At 43.7% G+C, this 20617-nt stretch overlaps 1 protein-coding gene across 2 annotated transcripts in view; it reads right to left on the bottom strand.

The window, feature by feature from the left end:
- Nucleotides 1-20617, bottom strand: part of DHX57 (DExH-box helicase 57) — a 54767-nt gene continuing 34150 nt past the window's right edge. For both annotated transcript variants that reach the window (XM_030311252.1, XM_030311253.1), the window contains exons 14-24: nucleotides 19300-19396; nucleotides 18315-18488; nucleotides 17289-17489; nucleotides 15410-15686; nucleotides 11010-11105; nucleotides 10838-10921; nucleotides 7368-7502; nucleotides 6377-6451; nucleotides 5571-5705; nucleotides 2493-2693; nucleotides 1-665 (exon numbers count right to left, since the gene is read on the bottom strand). In XM_030311252.1, coding sequence (XP_030167112.1) covers nucleotides 522-665; nucleotides 2493-2693; nucleotides 5571-5705; nucleotides 6377-6451; nucleotides 7368-7502; nucleotides 10838-10921; nucleotides 11010-11105; nucleotides 15410-15686; nucleotides 17289-17489; nucleotides 18315-18488; nucleotides 19300-19396 — 1619 coding nt within the window. In that variant the 3' untranslated portion in view covers nucleotides 1-521. The remainder of the gene's footprint in view (nucleotides 666-2492; nucleotides 2694-5570; nucleotides 5706-6376; nucleotides 6452-7367; nucleotides 7503-10837; nucleotides 10922-11009; nucleotides 11106-15409; nucleotides 15687-17288; nucleotides 17490-18314; nucleotides 18489-19299; nucleotides 19397-20617) is intronic.

Raw genomic sequence — 20617 nt, 5'->3', positions numbered from 1 at the left:
TTTGTTTTTTTAGGTTGACCTTTAATGAGTAAAAGTAAAAATCCTTCACAAGTCAAGTTTGCTTTATAGCCAAGAGCCTAAAATGAAATTTTAATTTTTCTTGCTCACATGATTTTTTTTTGTCCTTTTTCTGTTCTAACTTCTTTCAGATGAGCCGTTATGATAGAAAAAACATTCAGTATTTCTCCTCATGCTCCTCCCTCACCCTAGTAAAAAGCAGGAGAAAAAAAAATACATAGAATAAAACAGAATTGTATTAAACATTCACTTTTGTGTTACTGGGTGAATTTCCTTCATTCCAGGACAGTCCCAGAGAAAAAGACAGGCAAAGCTGGTTTTTCGACCGCCTTACACCCTCACACCGACACTCCAAATTGTGCTGGGAGCGCCCCTGCTCGGTCTGGGGGTCTGGGAGGCTTCCCTCGTGCGCGGCGCCTCAGGGCTTGGCTGGAGGTAGAGGTGCTGCCTTATTTCCCAGGGGAGCACAAGGGGCGGGGCAGGCGCTCTCCTGAGGCAGGTCTTTATTGTGTGGTGACAAGTTTCACAATCATGCTGATGATCCGGGATCCTCGAGGACACGTACACAGATCTGTGCTCGGGTTTTTTATCTTATCCTGGAGGAGCTGGTCAAGTTCACAACGAAGTTCCTTTACTAATTCGGCCACCTAAAATGAAAGTTGCAGCGTAAGCAGCGCTTGGGTCAACGGGGGAGGAAAGGTTATTACAGGAAACATCCCAGTGATGATTATCATTATTCTAGATTGCTGCTATTAATTTTACCTCCACGTGGTGGGGGAGGAGAAACTAACACAATTTATTCTAAAAGCGCTTCTAAAATTTCTTGATGGAGGCGCCTGGGTGGCTCAGTCGGTTAAGCGTCTGACTCCGGCTCAGGTCATGATCTCACAGTCCGTGAGTTCGAGCCCCGCGTCGGGCTCTGTGCTGACAGCTGCAGCTCTAAGCCTGGAGCCTGCTTCCGATTTTGTGTCTCCCTCTCTCTCTGCCCCTCCCCCACTCATGCTCTGTCTCTCTTGCTCTCAAAAATAAATAAAAAATTTTTAAAAAGTTTTAATTTCTTGATGCAGCTATAGGAATGTTCACTCAATGTCCACATCTCCTTTCAAGAAAAGATTAAATCTGAAAGGATGGCTTTTATGTAGTGTTCTCCATATTAAAGCCTGGTCACCTTTTATAATTTGTTCCAAGAGGAGAAGCAGGAAAATGGAAAATTAAAAATGGTTGATACTAAGAGAAAAAATCTCTAGCTTTAGGATACATTCTATGCTTTGCTGGGGCTAATAGCTCCACATTCTTTATGGCATTTTGCTCGTGCTGCTGTTGGAGCAGGCACTGGAGAGGCCTTCCCGACATGCTTTGCCCCTCCCCCGTCGTCTGGCCACCGTGCAGTTTGCGCCCAGACGGAACTCAAACGGGCTCGTGGCGTGGGCTTTGCCAGAGAGAATGGCTCAGGTGACCCGGGCCTTACAGTTTATGACACTCCTTTGGCCACAACAGTTGGTTTAAGAGAGGAGGTTTCTGGTCTCCCCTTCCGGACGCTACGCTGCAACAGACGTGAGGCCGGGGGCCGCCGCAGCCATCCTGCCCCCACAAGGTCAGCCAGCCTCTCGTCACCCAGCTGCCTGGCCTTCCGGAAACTGTACTGGGCAACACGACGGCCACTCGTCACATGTGGCTCATCCAAGGGCCACTTTGAACTGAGATGTGCGGTGAGTGCACACAGTCCAGATTATGAAGATGTCGCGTGAAGAGTCAGTACGCCCTTATACGATGACACGATGACATGAAAACTTTTTAGATGTGTCAGGCTACATAAAATTAAGATGAACTGTGCCTATTTGTGTTTTTCAAATGTGGCTACTAGAAAAATTGAAATTACACGTGGCTCACGTATTTTTATTGGACTGTGCTGCTTTAGATGTTACAGTTCAACGTGCCAATAAATTCTCTTTAACGTTTGAGTTGGTGTTTCTGCTTCTTGCCGTCTAAGACCTCTACCCGATGCAAATGTCAAATGAATTTTTATTTCCTAAGCGTATACTCTGCCTCCAGTGTCTCTGCAGACACTCTAGTAGTGAACACGTGAGACCTGACAATAGACAATTCAGATCCATTACCTTTTATTTTTTAATGGTAGTGGTGGAATCAGGGTGATTTTTATTTATTTTTGCTCGTCTGTGTATTTTGGGACTTTTCTTTGGAGAACATGTGTTATCTGTTGAACAGTTAGGAAGGTCCAACGTCTCGCCTGCAGCTTCTGTCCTGAGCCTCCCATGCCAGCCCGTCCTGGGCTCCCCTCCCAGTGCCTTCCTGGTCTCTCACTGAGGCTCAGGGCCTGGCCTCCGTCCGTGGCCCGCTACCCTCTCCTCATTCGCTCTTTGCCAGCTCTGCTGTCCTCGCTCCCTGCAGGAACCCGTCTTCTCCTCGAAGCCCCTCGGGGCCTGTGCCTCCTAGACAGGCCCACCAGCCCTTACCTGATGGGAGGCAGCCGCGAAACGGATCCAGCCGTCATCCAGGGACACGACAAACGCTCCTCTCTGAAGCTGCACGCTCACCTGGCCTCCCCCGAACAAGACCAGTGGGTACACGGACACCATGCTGCAGTCTCGGATGAACACCCGACTGGTTCTGATCTTTTCGTGGTACACCAGGTAGGGGCTGTCAAAGTGTCTGACCTGGAACAGAAAACCTCAGATGTGGACACCGGCAACCGAAGGGGAACCCCACCCATTCCACAGATGTAAGCACCGCCTGGCCATCTGGGGCTCCCCAGATTGTCTCCGGCCCGAACCTTCCCCCCGAGGCCGGACTTGTACAGCGACTGCCCTCTTGACGTCTCCCTCTGGACGTCTAACGAGCATCTCAGACTTAGGTTCAAAAGGAATTCTTGATTTTCCCACTCCTTTCCAGCAGCATCCCCTCCAGCTCAGTAAATGATGCACCCCTCCTCGGTTGCTCACGTCCCAGACTGAGAAGCCTTCGACTGCTCTTTCCCCTCACTCCATGGAAATGGTCACTAAGTCCTGTCGCTTTTCAAAATACATAATGAAACGACATATTCTCACCACCCGTACGGCTCAAACCATCATCAACTCGCACAGCCCACTGCCAGGGCTTTCTAAGTGCTCGCTGGGTTTCTGCTTCTTATCTTGACGGTCTCTTTCCCACCCGGCAGCCACCATGATCTTTCAAAAACGACACCCACCAGTGACTTCCCAAGAATAAAATCCCAAACCCGTACCATAGCCTACAAGGTCCCACACAACCTGACCTGTGCCTGCTTGTCTTAAAACACATGCTGCTCTTGCACTGATTTCCTCTGCTGGAATGTTCTTCCCTGACCACTCTGGGCAAAATGGCCCCTCCCCTATCACTCCTAAAATCTCTTACTCTGTCCTATTTCTCTTTTTTTTTAATTCTTTTTTTAACATTTATTTATGTTTTGAGAGACAGACACAGGGCACAAGCAGGGGAGGTGCAGAGAGAGAGGGAGACACAGAATCAGAAGCAGGCTCCAGGCTCTGAGCTGTCAGCACAGAGCCCGACGCGGGGCTCAAACTCACGAACCGTGAGATCATGACCTGAGCCCAAGTCAGTCGCTTAACCAACTGAGGCACCCAGGCGCCTCACAATTTCTATTGTTCTATTTCTCTTGATAGCATGTTACTAAGATGAGATGACTTGTTTCTTGCCTGTCTTCCTCAGCAGAGCATAAGCTCCCCGAGGGCAGAGACCCAGTCTGTCTAGTTCACCTGCCCACAACAGGGCCTGGAAAAGAGAAGGCACTGGTAGGTACCAAAGGATGCACTGCATGAATGTCATGATGAACTCAGAAGAGGGGTGGCTCTAACTCAGTCCTCTGGCCCCTAGGTACATATGAAGCTGACAACCAGAGGACCTCCGGGTCCTTCAATTCTTCTGGGCTCTCGGAGATACTTTTCATGCTTTGCTGACACGTTACTCAGTAGTTCCAGGGGGCCGAGCAGCCCGAACACTTCAAACTCTCTTCCCCCATCCCCAGAGCTTTACTGAGCATCTGCTTTGGGCTGGGCGCCAGGCTAGCCAATGAGGACATAGAAATGAATACACGTCCTGTCTTTAGGAATTTCACAATTCCATGAAGACGTACCACGAACCGTAAAATAATGGGATAAGCGCAACAGTGGACAAAATGCACACCTCGTGCTGGTGGGACAGAGGAGCAACTTCGATGGGGAGGGACCCCGGGGAGGTGGTTTTTAATGGAAGCTCCGAGGACAGGTAGGAGCCTGCTGAGAATGGGACTGTCATCCCAGGCTCCGAGGGAGTGCGTCGTACGTCATGGCACACAGAGTGATGGAGGGAGGAGTGACGGGACATGGTAAAGAGGGGCAGGCGTGAAGGGTCGGATAAGAGTGTGTGGGAGCCTCCATATATGAAGAGTTTTAAGCAAGGGGATGATATGACCAAACGGAGCTTTTGTAAAGTTAATTGTGGCAGTAGTACTGTAAAAGGTGGGAGAGAAAGGACCAGAAGTCAGATCGCTACAGCACTCCAGGCAAGAGGTGGATGGTGGGCTTTGAACTGAGGCAGGGCAGTGGGGAGAGGACGCACAGGCACATCTGGGAGCGTCGACAGGCAGAACTGCTGCCCGGCGCCCAGATGGACTGGAGTGAGGCGAAGAGTGGCAGGGTCTCTGTGCGCGGGGGCCTCCGGCTGGGAAGGTGCTGTTTGCCCAGGACAGGCGAGAGAGGAGAGAGGAGAGAAGTGGGAGACAAGGAGCCTGAGCTGACTGGCAGGCGTCCGGCTGGGGCTTCCAGCAGGAGGGCTCAGGACAAGCCCAGGCACAGGGAGAGCAAGCTGGGGGCTCTGTGACAGCTCCAGGTGGCAGTTTGGAACCGCGGGGTCGTGCTCTGCGGGTTCGGGAAGAGTAAGTGCTCCGCAGTAAGACAATGAGGACGAGGGACAGAGCGCCATTTCAGAGCAAAGGAGAGAAACCAGCAAAAGGGGTATCGGGCGGTGATGGGAGAGAGAGAAGAAAGTGGTATTTCAGGAGCAAAAACACATCAAAGATGGTTTCAAGAGGACGGGAGGTTAGCAGGGTCGAATACTACACTAGAGTCAAGGGGGAGGAGGACCAGGGAGGGAGTGGACCCCGACGAGGTCACACGTCACTTCTGGGGCTGGGACAGGGTGTTGGCAGCAGGCAGGAGGGGGTGCGAAGTGAGGGAGCGCCAGCAGCAAGCGCCCGTCACTCCCTCCCTGGTCAGGTGTGGATTCAGGGATGCGATTAGATCCTGACTGCTTAAGTCACCGCTGCAAAGACGCAAGCTTACGCTTGAAAGCAGGCTTGAGCGGTTTTTTTTTTGTATCCAGTAGAATTTTCATCAAATGGAAATAGTCTTTCCAAACACAGTCCAATTTCCAGTCTGTTCAAGCTTTCTCAACCTTCCCCAAGTCAGTGGTGCTGCTGGGGACAGCAGGTGACGGGATGAGGTATGCTGACTAGAAGGGGCTGTGTTGCTCCCCTGAGACCTGCCCTATGCAAACGTGAGTGGACCTGCCATTCCGACCTGATAGTTCACCGAGGAAGGGTGAATGTGCACATATCCATCATTCTTGGTGACAAACTTCAGCTCCTCTGATTTTGGTTGCATTCTGACAGCTCCGGTACTGGTCTTGTGAAATTTCCCTTCTGGGCTTTTCACCTAAACAACAGGTATTCACAAAAAATATATATATATGACATATATATATTTCCATTGAAAAACTAGCAGACAATGTGTCAGATGTTCATTGCAGACGTCAACTGAGCATTTAACAAAACGTTAAATGAAAAACAATTTAGTACTCTCACAAATTCAGTCTTTCTAAGTTTGACAAGGGCTGGATAATTAAAACTCAGGTAAAAGTCCGACAGCACATACAGGTAGGGTTTTCCAGAAAGCTGGCCACAAGTGGTCCCATGGCAAAGCACTGACTTGTTTGATTTTGTTCCTACCTAACCGTAGTGCAGAGTAGAGACCGTAAGGAAAACTGTAGTAGAATCAAGTTTCTACCTAACATAAAAGGCTAGTTATGTACACGTTGCCCGATAGGATAACATTTATGTCCATTTAAATTTCTAGTATGTCAGAAGGATTCAAAACAAGCACCTCATTTTATACAATAAATGTGTTCTTGAACAATGTTATCTTAAATTTGGATAACTGAAGCACTGGAAATGTATACAAAGTTTAAAAGGCTCTGTGTGTGTGTGTGTGTGTGTGTGTGTGTGTGTGTATGTATCTCTTTAAGGTGATTAATGTGTATGTCTTAACTTAAGTCCCTTGGCTACGAATCAAAGAAGTGGGAGGACCCAGGAAAAATGTTTTGTTACCTGCACTACATTTGGATAAAGAGCAGCACACAGCATTGCTGATATCAGCTTGGGGTTCTCAGCATTTGAGTTTGCCTAGGAGAGAAAGACAGCATTGATCTTATAAGTAATGTGGCCACTTCTGTTTGTACCCTGGAACTTATCATCACATTTCACTTGCTTCCTATCTTAAAACAAAACAAAACAAACCAAAAATACCTCATTTCTATCCTTGTGCTGGAAAAACTCTTCCTTTCTAAGTAAAAAACAAGGTAAAGTAAAAAACCATATGCACATAGGGCCCACTCCAAGAAGCCCACAGTTAACTCTGGGTCTCTGCAAAGCAATTACAAAGCCAGTGCTCCTAAGGATCCGTGGAGACAGACTCTGGTTCAGGAGATGGTCATAAACCGCAGAAAGTACTAACTGCACTGAGAACAGCGGGGCATCAGGTTCGTCTTGAAGAAGTGTTCTTCCTGTGGTCACAGAAAAAACTATCCTTGGGTGGAAAAAGGCTGATGTGATTTAAGAAGACATTACTGAAACATGTTTCACCTCTTATGGGCTTATCAAGAACCAGTGTGAAAATTTAAAAACAAAAATAGTAGCAACAGGAGCCCTGGGTGGCGCAGTCGGTTGAGTGTCCGACTTCGGCTCAGGTTTGTGGGTTCGAGCCTAGCATCAGGCTCACTGCTGTCAGTATGGAGCTCGCTTCAGATCCTCTGTCTCCCCCTCCCCCCGCCCCTCCCTTGCTCTCGCTCTCTCCCTCAAAAATAAATTAGAAAAAAAAAAATTAAAAAAAAAATTAGAAAACATGTTAAAAAAAATAGCAACAATTAACAACAACAAAAAAAACCCTTTTGTTTTTTGGAGTGTTTACCTGACACTTATTGTGGAAAGAAAATCAAGAATGTCACTAAGCCCACTGCTCCTAGTGCTTAAGTGAATAAGACCTACCAATGTTCCTGTGCTGATTAAAGAGAAATAACAGCACTAACTACACATTCTTTACCTCTTCGCCTGTGGCGTCCAAGATACCGTCTCCTGCTTGGGCCCTTTTCTCAATTTCCCTTGCTCTGAGTCCCTCCTTTACAAAGCCGATGTCTGATAACAGTTCAGTGAATTGTCGTTTGAGGCTGGCCATTTCCTGAAAGAAGTGGGAAAATATATTCAAGCACAGGCATCAGCAAATCAAAGGTAAGTGCAGGGTCTTTGCTTCAGTGGCTAGTAATGAGGCTCATCTGGGTTCACCAAATAGGTACAAAGATTATCTTGTCTGGTCATTTCCAGAAGGGCAGTTTTCACTTAGGCAAATTGGCAGAGAGAGTGAAAAGAGTTACACAGACATTCACCAACTTCATAAAACCCAAGGATCATTTATTTGACTTAGTCACATTTACAAAAACACATTCATTGGATCTGGGGTAGGTCTGACTTCCTGAAAATTCTCAGGACAGCAAAAAATGTAGTTTACTTTGTTTGTAGTTTATTTTGACCCCGGCTCAAGGTGCCGTGACATCATCTGCTTTTTCCAACTTGCATTTCTGCTCAGATCCTCGTAGTTCCTTACCGGAGCCTAGAGTGTGCTCTCTCAATGTGTGCAGGACACCCAGCTCACTCACCCAGCTTACTTAGAAAGTAAGTAATAGAACTTATTTTCTATTACCTTGTGATGTCTCTGGCTCACATCTCTTCCTAGGAATAAGGATATTATTAAGTGGTTTAGATTTAGATGTCCCCCTGTGTAACTGAGCACAAGTGTGAGAAAGAAAAGAACAGACCTCTTTTTCTTCTGGCTTCTGTTCAAGCATAGGCTATGTATCAGATGATGGGGAAGAGGTTAGAACCGTCAAAGGAACTGAGAGCTGAGCATTATCTTGTCTCCTGATGACAGTTCAAGTATTTTCTTGGAATATCTCAAGTACGCATGGATAATAAGGCAAAATAGAGCTAGGACTTCTCTATCATGACAAGGTTTTTTTTTTTTTTTTTTAAATTTTTTTTTTCAACGTTTATTTATTTTTGGGACAGAGAGAGACAGAGCATGAACGGGGGAGGGGCAGAGAGAGAGGGAGACACAGAACCGGAAACAGGCTCCAGGCTCTGAGCCATCAGCCCAGAGCCTGACGCGGGGCTCGAACTCACGGACCGCGAGATCGTGACCTGGCTGAAGTCGGACGCTTAACCGACTGCGCCACCCAGGCGCCCCTCATGACAAGGTTTTAATTGCTAATCTTTTTTTTTTTTTTTAATGTGTGTTTTTGAAGGAGAGACAGAGCATGAGTGGGGGAGGGGCAGAGAGGGATACAAGGAATCCGAAGCAGGCTCCAGGCTCTGATCTGTCAGCATACAGCCCGATGTGGGGCTCTAACTCATGAACCATAAGATCATGACCTGAGCCTAAATCGGACGCTCAATTGACTGAGCCACCCAGGCACCGCCCCCCCTTTTTTGACAGTCTTAATCTTAATGTCTTTAGTGAGAAGAGGGAACTCTGATGGGCATCCTGAAGAAAATGAATAAATATAGTAAGAAATGTAATTTTTTTTTGTTTATTTTTGAGAGAGAGGGAGAGAGAGAGTGAGTGGGTGAGGGGTAGAGAAGGAAGGAGACGCAGAATCCGAACCAGGCTCCAGGCCCTGAGCTGTCAGCACAGAGCCGGATGTGGGGCTTGAACTCACAAACTATGAGACCATGACCTGAGCTGAAGTCGGACGCTTAACCGACTGAGCCACCCAGGCGCCCCGTAAGAGGTGTAATTTAAAAGAAGTATCGCTTTACACTTAAATGTTAATGACTTGAGGAAAGATCTATTACTGCACCTCACATATAACACACCCTTCAGACCAGTGGTTCTCAACGCCAGCTGCATAGTATCACCTGGGGTGCCCAACAGACATCAACAGATGCTTAGGCTCTACCCACAGAGATCCAGGTGTAACTGGCCTGGGGTGAACCTGAGTGTGTTTACTTATTTACTTTATGAATCTATTGTGATTGACAATGACTGCTTTTGATGAACTTAGAATGTATCTAGAGCTTTTCTCCTCTCCTGATGCCTCACCTCCAGGCAGAGAATGAAGGCAAACAGTGGGATGCTCCTGAGGTCTCTTACTTCATTGTAAATAACCAAATTCACTCACTCACGCATTTCTTCAGTGAATCTGTACTGGGCGCCAGCTATGTGTTAAGCAAAGTTCTGGCGCTGGGAATACGGTAAGGTCTCTGCTCTGACGGAGCTTGTGGGGTAGAGAGATAAATATCCAGGCAGTGGTAAGTACTAAGGACATAAATTTTGTGTTCTACTCCAAGACGTCTTTTAATATGAAAATAAACTCCTTCCCCTTGAAGGAAAAATAAGATACAAACAGAGAGGGAGGCAAACCATAAGAGACTCTTAAATACAGAAAACAGACTGAGGGTTGATAGGGGTGGGGGGTCGGGGAGGCGGGGTAAGATGGGCGATGGGCATTGAGGAGGGCACTTGTTGAGACGAGCACTGGGTGTTGGATGTAAGTGATGAATCATGGGATTCTACTCCTGAAGCCAAGACTATACTGTATGTTAGCTAACTTAACAACAACAACAAAAAAGAACTTCCCCTTCCCAGCCTCAAAATCTTTGAGTAAAACAGATGCTTTGCAAAGATGTGTACCAGCATTAGTCTGGCTTCGCAGACCACTTTGGAAAGGGGCCTACAACACTCTCACAACAGAAGACAGAACCCTCTCTACTATTACAAGATAATAAACTTTCTCTTTCTTGTGCACTCGTTATTGACATTGTAGCCTCTGACGGTCATAAGAAAAATTAAAATCCAGTTCAGTATTCGTTGTCTGGTTTTGAGGAGAAGGTGAAGAGTTTGGGATGCTCACTGTCCACTTTGAGAACATCATGAAAGCTATGGTCCCTCTCTCCAGAATAAAGCACATATGTACAAGCATATACTTTTGTGCACAATTTCAGGGGTTTATGGACACAGGTTAAGAATGCCTGGTATAAGGGTGCCTGGGTGGCTCAGTCGGTTAAGAGTCTGACTGGCTCGGGTCATGATCTTGCGGTTCATGAGTTGGAGCCTGCTGACAGTGCAGAGCCTGCTTCAAATCCTCTCCCTCTCTCTCTCAAAAATAAATAAACATTTAAAAAAAAAAAAAAGAAAGAAAGAAAGCCTGGTATAGTCACTGAAAAAGCTGACTTCCAGTAAGCAGTGATCTGCAGAGTGCCTAGATTCTATCCTCCACATAAGTAAACACAAATTCACTGAAAAGAAGTAAAATGGGTCAGTTGGACGGTTCAGCACAGAGGGCCTCATGTGAGAGGATGTGAAATAGGAGTGTGTTTTACACAGCTGCTAAAGCCAAGCGTATTCCAGAAACAACACTCTCAATGTCAAGGGAGGACAAATAAGACAAAGTTACAACACCCTCTGGTGTGCCCCTGCAATAAAACGAATGCAAACAAACTGCCACAGAAACAACTCACCTGAAGAACTCTTCCGGACAGGAAGTTCTGTCTGCAGTAATTGTAACTTGCACGCATGCCTTCTTTCGTACTTAGCTGCCATCCCTAAGTTTTGAAGAAAATATAAGTGAACTTACTCTGTCTTTGCTGCCAATTGTGGTAAAATACCTCAGCTATGAGGTTAGATACTTACCTTATATGCTCGCAGAAGGGCCAGATAATCACTGTTGGCAAATGCAAATTCTAGCTTTTTCTGGTTAGCTTCCTCTTTTTTATCCCAGGGAGACACCTAAATGAGGAAAACCAAGTTTGAAGGGCACATTTTACCTAGGTTTCTTTTCTATGTTTCTTTTTTAAATAATCACTGCCTTTTATTTTATTTTTTTAAGTTTATTCTGTGAGAGAGAGAGAGAGAGAAAGCACATACAAGGGAGTGAGGGGCAGAGAGAGAGAGGGAGAGAGAGAGAATCCCAAGCAGGCTCTGCACTGTCAGCACAGAGCCTGATGCGGGGCTCAGTCTCACCAACCATGAGATCATGACCTGAGCGGAAACCAAGTGTTGGATGCTTAACTGACTGAGCCACCCAGGTGGCTCAAGATTTTATTTTCAAATAATCTCCACACCCAACAGAGGACTCAAATTTACAACCCCTAGATCAGAAGTCGTATGCTTTTCCTGACTGAGCCACCCAGGCGCCCCTACCTGAGGTTTCTAATGGCACTTTCCCATGGCTGAAGCCAGGTGCCTTGGGAAGTGTTTTGTGCAGATCACAAAGTAGACAGTGAGTGGCTGATTAAAGGCAAGTGTGGTGGTAACTGGCAAGCTAATAGTCCTATTGCCCTTGAGTCTCTCTGCCCATGCAAACCAAGCTCTGGTGGGTCTTTTAGTTCCTTGTGCCAAGATGTCATGTCATCAAAGAGCCACTCATTCTAAAAGCCAGATCTAAACTCTAACATTCTGTTCGTTTTGGGGCGCCTGGGTGGCTCAGTCACTTAAACGTCTGACTGTTGATTTCATCTCAGGTCATGATCTCACGGTTCATGAGATTGAGCCCCATGCGGAGCCTGCTTGGGATTCTCTCTCTCTCTCTCTCTCTCTCTCTCTCTCTCTCTGTTCTGCCTGTGTGTGCTCTGTCTCTCTCTCAAAACGAACTTAAAAAAAAAATTGTTAACTCTGTGGCATCTTTATTTTACAATTTCTTATTCACTCATCTTTTATGCTTGAGTCTCCCCTACTTCCATACCCATAACTAATGTTTTTTTCCTATAGACTAATACCTCTTATGAATATAGATGTAAAAATTCCTACCAAAATGATAAAAAGAACAAGGCTGCAAGACTCACATTTTTAAATTTCAAAACATACTATAAAACTAGAATAATCAAGATAGTGTGGTACCGGCATAAGGACAGACATTCTACTCAATGGAATAGAATTGACAGTCCAGAAATAAATCCATATATTTATGGTCAACTAATTAATTATTTATTTTTAATAATCTCTACACCCAACATGGGGCTCGAATTCATGACCGTGAGATCGAGAGTCACACACTCTCCCGAATCAGTCAAGCGCGTCCCAGTGGTCAACTGATTTTTGACAAGAATGCCAAGACCATTCAATGGTGAAAGAATAGTCTTTTTCAACAAATGGAACTGGGACAACTGTACAGCCATATGCAAAAGAATGAAGTTGGGCTCTTACCTCATGCCGTATACAAAATTAACTCAAAATTGACCAAAGACCAGGGCGCCTGAGTGGCCTAGTCGGTTAAGCGTCCGACTTTGGCTCAGGTAAAGATTGCATGCTTCATAAGTTCGAGCCCCGCAATGAACTCTGTGCTGACAGCTTGGAGCCTGCTTCAGATTCTGTGCTTCCCTCCCCTGCTCTCTCTCTCTCTCTCTCTCTCTCTCTCTGCCCTTCCCTCACTTGCACTCTGTCTTTCTCTCAAAAATAAATAAACACTTAAAAAAAAATAGACCAAAGACTATAATGTAAGAGCTAAAACTATAATAGTCTTAGAAAAAAATGTAGGGATAAATGGGATAAATCTTCATGACTTTGGATCTGGAAATGGATTTTTTTTTTTTTTTTTAGTGTAGTTGACACAATGTTACATTAGTTTCAGGTATACAACACAGTGATTTGACAAGTCAATAATTGATACATTATGCTACGCTCACCACAAGTATACCTACCATCTGTCACTAGACAATGCTATTACAATGTCATTGACTATATTCCTTATGCCCTGCCTTTTAGTCCCATGACTTACTCATTCTGTAAGTGGAAGCCAGTACCTTCCATTCCCCTTCAGCCATTTTGGCAATGGATTCTTTTTTTTTTTTTTTTTTTTTTTTTTTTTTTTTTTTTTTTCAACGTTTATTTATTTTTGGGACAGAGAGAGACAGAGCATGAACGGGGGAGGGGCAGAGAGAGAGGGAGACACAGAATCGGAAACAGGCTCCAGGCTCTGAGCCATCAGCCCAGAGCCTGACGCGGGGCTCGAACTCACGGACCGCGAGATCGTGACCTGGCTGAAGTCGAACGCTTAACCGACTGCGCCACCCAGGCGCCCCAATGGATTCTTTAACTATGGCAGTGGAAGCTTGAGGAACAAAAAACTGGGTAAATTGGACTTCATCAAAGTTAAAAACTTTTGGGTTTCAAAGGACATATCAAGAAAGTAAGAAAGGTAACCCACAGAATGGAAGAAAATATTTGTAGATCATATGTCTGATAAGAGACCTGTATCCAAAATGTATAAAGAACTCTTATGAATCAGTAATAAAAAGATGCATAACCCAATTTAAAAATGGGCAAAAGGGGGCGCCTGGGTGGCTCAGTCGGTTAAGCATCCGACTTTGGCTCAGGTCATTATCTCGCGGTCCGTGAGTTCGAGCCCCGCATCGGGTTCTGTGCTGACAGCTCAGAGCCTGGAGCATGTTTCGGATTCTGTGTCTCCCTCTCTTTCTGACCCTCCCCCCGTTCATGCTCTGTCTCTCCCTGTCTCAAAAATAAATAAACATTAAAAAACAACAACAAAAAATGGGCAAAGGATCTACACAGACATTTCTTGAAAGAAGATACACAAATGGCAAATAAGCAAATGAAAAAATGTTCTCTATCATTAGCTATTGGGGAAATACAAATCAAAACCACAAATTCACACCCCCTAGGATGATTATAATAAAAATGTTAGATAATAACAACTGTTGGTGAAGATGTGGAAAAATTGCAACCTTGATAAAATGCTGGTGGAATGTAATATGCAGCTACTCTGGAAAAAAAGTCTGGAAGTTCCTCGAAGAGTTACCATATTTGATCAAGTAACTTCCCTCTGAATACCCAAGACAAATGAAAACATATCTCTACATAAAAATGTGTACATGAATGTTTACAGGCAAAGGTGGAAACAATCCCAAGTGTCCATCAGTGCTGGACAGATAAAATGAAGTATGTCCATTCACAGGAGTATTGTTTGGTAAAGGAATGAAGACTGATTCATGCTATAACATAGATGTACCTTAAAAGCATTATGCTAAGTGAAGAAGCCAATCACAAAAGAACATACATTATATTATTTTACTAATACGAAATGTCTAGAGGAGGTCCATCTGTGAAGGCAGAAAGCAAACTGGTGGGTGCCTAGGGCTGCAGTGGATGAGGGTTTTGAGGGGAAAGAGGGAGTGACTGCTGAGGGGTTTCTTTATGAGGTACTAAAAATGTTCTAAAACTGACGATGGCGAGGACTGCATAATATTAAAAACTTCTGAATGTACAACTTAAATGGGTGAATTATATTTCAATAATGCTGTTTTAAAAAAGTGATCTGGGGAGCCTGGGTCAGTCAACTAAGCATCTGACTCAGTTTCGGCCCAGGTGGTGACCTCGTAATTTGTGGGTTTGAGCCCCCTGTTGGGCTCTACACTGACAGCGCGGAGCCTGCTTGAGATTCTCTCTCTCCCTCTCTCTCTGTCCCTACCTGCTCATACTCTGTCTACAAACAAACAAACAAACAAACAAACAAAAACAGGGATCCAGTGTATTTTATGCAGGGGCACCTTTCGCTTGCTTGCATTTTCTGATTTTTCTTTCTGTTTTTTTATTTTTAAATTTTTAAAAAATGTTTATTTTCTGAGAAAGCGAGACACAGTGCAAGCAGGGGAGGGGCAGAGAGAGAGGGAGACACCGAATCCGAAGCAGGCTCCAGGCTCTGAGCTGTCTGCACAGAACCTGACGTGGGGCTCAAACCCATGAACCATGAGATCATGACCTGAGCCGAAGTCAGACGCTTAACTGACTGAGCCACCCAGGTGCCCCATTCTGATTTTTCTTTAATGAGCAAGGATAGTGGATACCATAAAAGGCACATTTATGTTATTTCAGTAAGTTGGATCTTCAGTTCTTAATCTTTACTTGGGGCATGGATTTCTTTGAGGATCAGACAAAAGGTAAAGACATTGTGACCTGAAGAAGTCCCATATATCACCCTCACAAGAAAACATGTAGGAGGATCACATAACCCTGAAGCCCCCATGGTCCCCTTAGAGACCTATGGACTCCAGTTTCAATGAATGTTGTTTACTTACAAAAGGAGACTTAAAAGCCAAGCTGGCGGCAATGGTGAGGGCAGGATCCAAGCAGCGGAAGATAGACCCAAACAGCATCAGTTTGCCGATTCTCACGTCCACCGGCAGGGAGGCCAGGTGATACCCTAGAGGGGTCAGCTTTTCATCTGGAGTTAATGCTCCTAAGTCTCGTAATCGTATTTTTGAGGCACGGAGAGAATCTGGGTGCGGCGGCTCAATGAGCCGAGAGAAAACAGACTGGAGACTGTGAGTGCTAAACATCTCTAAAATTTTAATTCTACAAAAAGAAAAAAAAACATAATGCGTCCATTTTATTTCTGGAGAGATGACACAGAGGAACAAGCTTCTTTCTTGAACGAAAATAGTTGCCAATTTCCAAGGCACATGCTTTCATAAGCTAGACCATGCTAGGTGAAATACATTAAAAAAAAAAAATCTCTTATGTCTTCTAGTTCTAGCAATAAATTATAGAAACACTTTCAAATCCTACCCTGAAACTTATGGGGATTCAGGATAAAATTCTGTCTATAAACTTTCAAAATGCTTCTCTCTATCAAATATGGGTTCAAATTATGAAACAAGTCAAATGATCCATTTACTCTTTCCCACATCTGAAATTGTACCATAATTGCTGATAAGCTTAATCTGCAATGTGTCTTGCCTTGAAGAGCTACTCTTTTAAATTATGAATTTAAGCAGTTTTCAGAAGAAAAAAATATATATACAAAATTTATTTATTTCACTTATAATTCCTTTTTAAGCTGTCAACCTAGAAACATAGTTGTTTATTTTTACTAATTTTTTACTAATTTTTACTAATGTATATGCATTTGGTACCTAGCTTTCTCCCACTTCAACTCCCTAGATATTTCACTTTAAGACATGCATGGACAGTAATCCACTTACTTAGACTTTAAATGAAAAAAAAAAAAAAAGATAAGAAAAAAAGATGAACCATGGTGGCCTATATAATTTGCCTATTTCCTCACTGCTGTATATCTGAGTTGTTTTTAAATCATATGTGCCACATATATTACATTTCCCCTCTCTCGTCCCCTCTCGTGGGTCATTCCACTTCCAAAGCTTTCTCAAGTTCCTTCACTCCTCATCTGCACTATTACTACCTTAGTAAGGTATGTGCCTGCCCAACTTCTTAAGACCTGACTGTGGACACTTAAAAGCAGGGCCTGGGTCTTGTATCCTACAGTAGCTCTAGTGCTCAGCCCAACCCCTGGCAAATGGAAGGCTTTCAAAATATACCTGCTGGATAAGAGGAGAGCTATAACATCTTTGTATAAGTAATTTGCTTTGGGTTATTATTTTATGGGGATATTCCCTCATAGGGACTGGGTCAGAGGGCATGGATGGTTTGAGTTCTTACATAACACCAACCACATTTTCAGGAAGGTTGAACCAAACGTTCCCTAGCTTCAATAACACTGAGTTTGATCATTCATTCATTAAATCCTCTTTTATGATATTTGTTCTTGTTTGTTTATCAGCTAAATAATGGTGTTTTCGAGTTGTTTTTGTTCACTTTGCTCTGATCACGAGGCTGTAGACTTTTGACCTTTGATGATTCAATATTGGTATTGCCCCTACCAGAAATTTCTTGATAAATTAGATCACTTTCCTGACTTCCAAATGTATTCTTAAGCTCTATTTTAGGGCCATTGTTTGCAATGTAAGAGATCTTCGTGTGCAGAAAGTTAAATCCAATGGTAAAAGCAACACTGAACAGCTCCTTTTTTGCAAATGAATGAGTTCATCCATGCCCACTCTTGGCAAAATGTCTTCTACTAAGAAAAATAAACCCACGGAACTTAGGGTGAGAAACATGTAGACCTTCTGGAAGCAGAACAGAAAGATCAAGATGTACCTCAGACACAGCTGTTCCAATGGCACTCTTTGTATTTCTGGTAGCTGCTGCTTTAAGAGCTGGTGATTGAAGTGATGGCTGGTAAATAAATGGAAGCAGACCCCAGAAGCAACACGGCCCGCTCGACCTTTTCTTTGCAGAGCATTGGCTTGAGAGACAAAAGTATCCTCTAGGCTTTCCATCCCTTTGCTGGCATCATATCTATAAGAAAAAGAAAATGTAGAGAAGAGTTTTTTATAAAAACATGGGTAAGACCCGACCTAGCACGGACAGAACAAATGAACTACCTCACTTCCAAGGAAGGACAGTGTCCTGTGTGTTCCGGGAATAGTTCAGCCCCTGGAGGGAGCACACAGTGCTGTTTTAAGTGGTATCAAATGCTACTACACATAGTTCCTTTATGCAACCTTTTCTCTTTTTTTAAGTTTATTTTATTTATTTAGAGAGAGAGCAAGCAGGGGAGGGGCAGAGAGAGAGGGAAAGGCAGAGAATCCCAAGCAGGCTCCGTCAGCACAGAGCCTGACGTGGGGCTTGAACTCACCAACCGTGAGATCATGATCTGAGCCACAATCAAGAGCCGGACGCCTAACCGACTGAGCGACCTAGGTGCCCCAACCTTTTCTCTCTTTATTCTTTTTCATGGTTTATTTTGACAAATAAAAACTGGACATAGGTGTACAAAGTGGTTTTGATATATGTATGCATTATGAAATGATTTCCACAATCAAATTAACACACCCACCACCTCCCATATCATTCCATCTTTTTCATTCAAGCACATGTAAAGCATATGGAAAAAAGAGGAAAAATAATTAATTACTTCCAAGGGAAAGCCTTAAACCTTCCACCTCTGTTTGACTTTAAGACTATGGTCCTGGTATAGAATCACTCATACATACCCATATGCGGTTTCTATAAAATATTTTTCCAAACGGTAACCCATGTAGCTCAAAAGCATCAGCCATTAACAGCCGTGGCACTCCAATGCATCTTTAGCCCCTCTCTCACATTGCCAAAAGAGAATACCTCTTTTCTTTCATTTTCCCAGAATCGATGACATAGACAACATCATCAATGGTTATGGATGTCTCAGCAATGTTGGTAGAAATTATAATCTTAGTTACACCCACAGGGGGTTTTACAAACACAGCCTGCTGCTCTTCACTGGATAAAGATGAATGAAGTGGGTGAACCACGCATCTGGAAGGAAACAAACGCACATTTAATATTCTGGCACAAAAGGCTGGAACTGGATTAATGGTGGGTGAATTTCTATTAAAATTAACAATAGAACTCCAAGTATCAGCAGCTTCTCTAGAACCTGCCCTCAGGGTCCAGCTCTTCTAAATGAGAAGGTTCTTTCTGAGCCTTACAAAATGTTGACTCAGCTCTATGAACTAGAAACCTTGCACTGACTTGGGAAAAACTGGAATGTAACTCAGTAGTAAGTAATCAAGAGAACTGTATGGCTGATATTCTATAAGTAACAAGCCTCACACACTAACCAGGAGAGAATCATTTTTCCTCTACCTTTAAATCCAGAGAACCAGAGGCAGAGGTAGTGATGTGAGTTAAGCCAAGATATTCCTATATTCCTGGGAGTGTTTCTCTCTTTAGTAGCTGTCGCTTTAGATATAAAAACACATGTCTTGCTACTGGAAAAGGAACTGTTGCAAATTATTTTTTTCTCAAATGGTAACATTTCTTTGTTGTTACTTACACTGGCTTCTCCCATCCCTCCCCACCCCCCATCTGGCAACTGAAATTACATGCAATTTTGCTGAGTCACTACGCTAAGTGAAGAGAAAAATTTTTATTTAATGGAATGGGAATGATTGATTATCTGGAACAAATAGGTTTGTCTACTTCCAGCTGGCATAAACAGACATATTCTCGAGCAGTGACACCATGGTCTAAACAGGGTGATGACTGTCACAGACCATTCTGGTTATTCATCTTTGCATACAATACAACTGCAGATGGTTAAGGCTACAGAAGGCAATTAACTTACCGATTACTGCGTCTGTTGTTGAAAAGAGAATTGGACTGTAGCTGTTCATATAGCATTTTGATTTCTGCTAGTCCCGGTAAAAATACAAGTATAGCCCCTGGGTATATAAAAAGAATCGATCTGACAGATGCAAAAAAGGAAAAACTAATATGGATTATAGAGCTATTTTAAACTTTAAAAAATGTAATAATCTGAGATTTCTCACTATCAATTTTCTTTTTTTTAAAAAGTCCCCAAGGATTTAAATGGATGACACTGTTTTTTTTATCCATTTTCTGATTTACCTTTCTACAAGAGGAAAACTGAAGTGTAGAAAAATATAACACTTTAGGCCATGTAAGAATCATTAGCAAAGCTCTTTTTAATTCTTTTAACGTTTATTCAGTTTTGAGAGACAGAGAGAGACAGCGTGTGAGCAGGGGAGGGGCAGAGAATGAGGGAGACAGAATCTGAAGTAGGGTCCAGGCTCTGAGCTGTCAGCACAGAGCCTGACGTGGGGCTCGAACTCACAAACTGTGAGATCATGACCTGAGCTGAAGTTGGACGGTTAACCAGTTAACTGACTGAACCATCCAGGCACCTCTCATCAGCAAAGCTCTTTAAATATACTTCTTTAGTGCACTGGGCACTGACATTCTGTTTCTACAGGAAGAGTTATCCTTCTAATCTTATAAGACAGGAAGACTCTTCTCTCTGTTAGTAAATAAAACCCATAAACATTTTACTGGAAATGAGAAAAAGAAAAGAAAATTGGCTGGTCAACCTGATAATCTAAATTCAGATAGATGTTAGAGAGGCAGCACATTAACTGGCCATGCCCATTGAAGGTTTTATGGGCTTTTAAATTTTAATTAAAGAAAATAAGCAGTGATAACCGATTACAAAATATTTCTGTGCCAAGAGTGGCCACTCAGCAAGTCACCTTCTTCTGAGCTTTATTCAAAGAGGGAATTGACACCATCTTCACCAGCCCCTCCCTTTAATCCTACAAATATTTATTGGGGGCCTATGTCGGCTCTGTGCTAGGTAGAATGGAATATAAACCAAAAATCTGCCCACAAGGAACTCAGGACCTATTATTATTTATTACAGTTATTTGCTCTACTAAGTAAATAAGGAAACTAAGTTATTATGAAAATGGAACTCTGAAGAGGGCAAAAGACATCTTTCAGGGTTAGTTTCAAACACCTCATAGTATACCAAGTATGTTTACATACATTGTCTCATTTGATCCTCATGGCCACTCATTAAGAAGGTTATTAGTACCTTTAAAGTGACTCAATAACTCAGCCAGGCGACAGAGTTAATGAGAGTGGGG

Source organism: Lynx canadensis, chromosome A3 (assembly GCF_007474595.2).
Source record: "Lynx canadensis isolate LIC74 chromosome A3, mLynCan4.pri.v2, whole genome shotgun sequence".
NCBI lineage: Eukaryota > Metazoa > Chordata > Mammalia > Carnivora > Felidae > Lynx > Lynx canadensis.
This window is presented reverse-complemented; position numbering and strand designations above follow the sequence as displayed.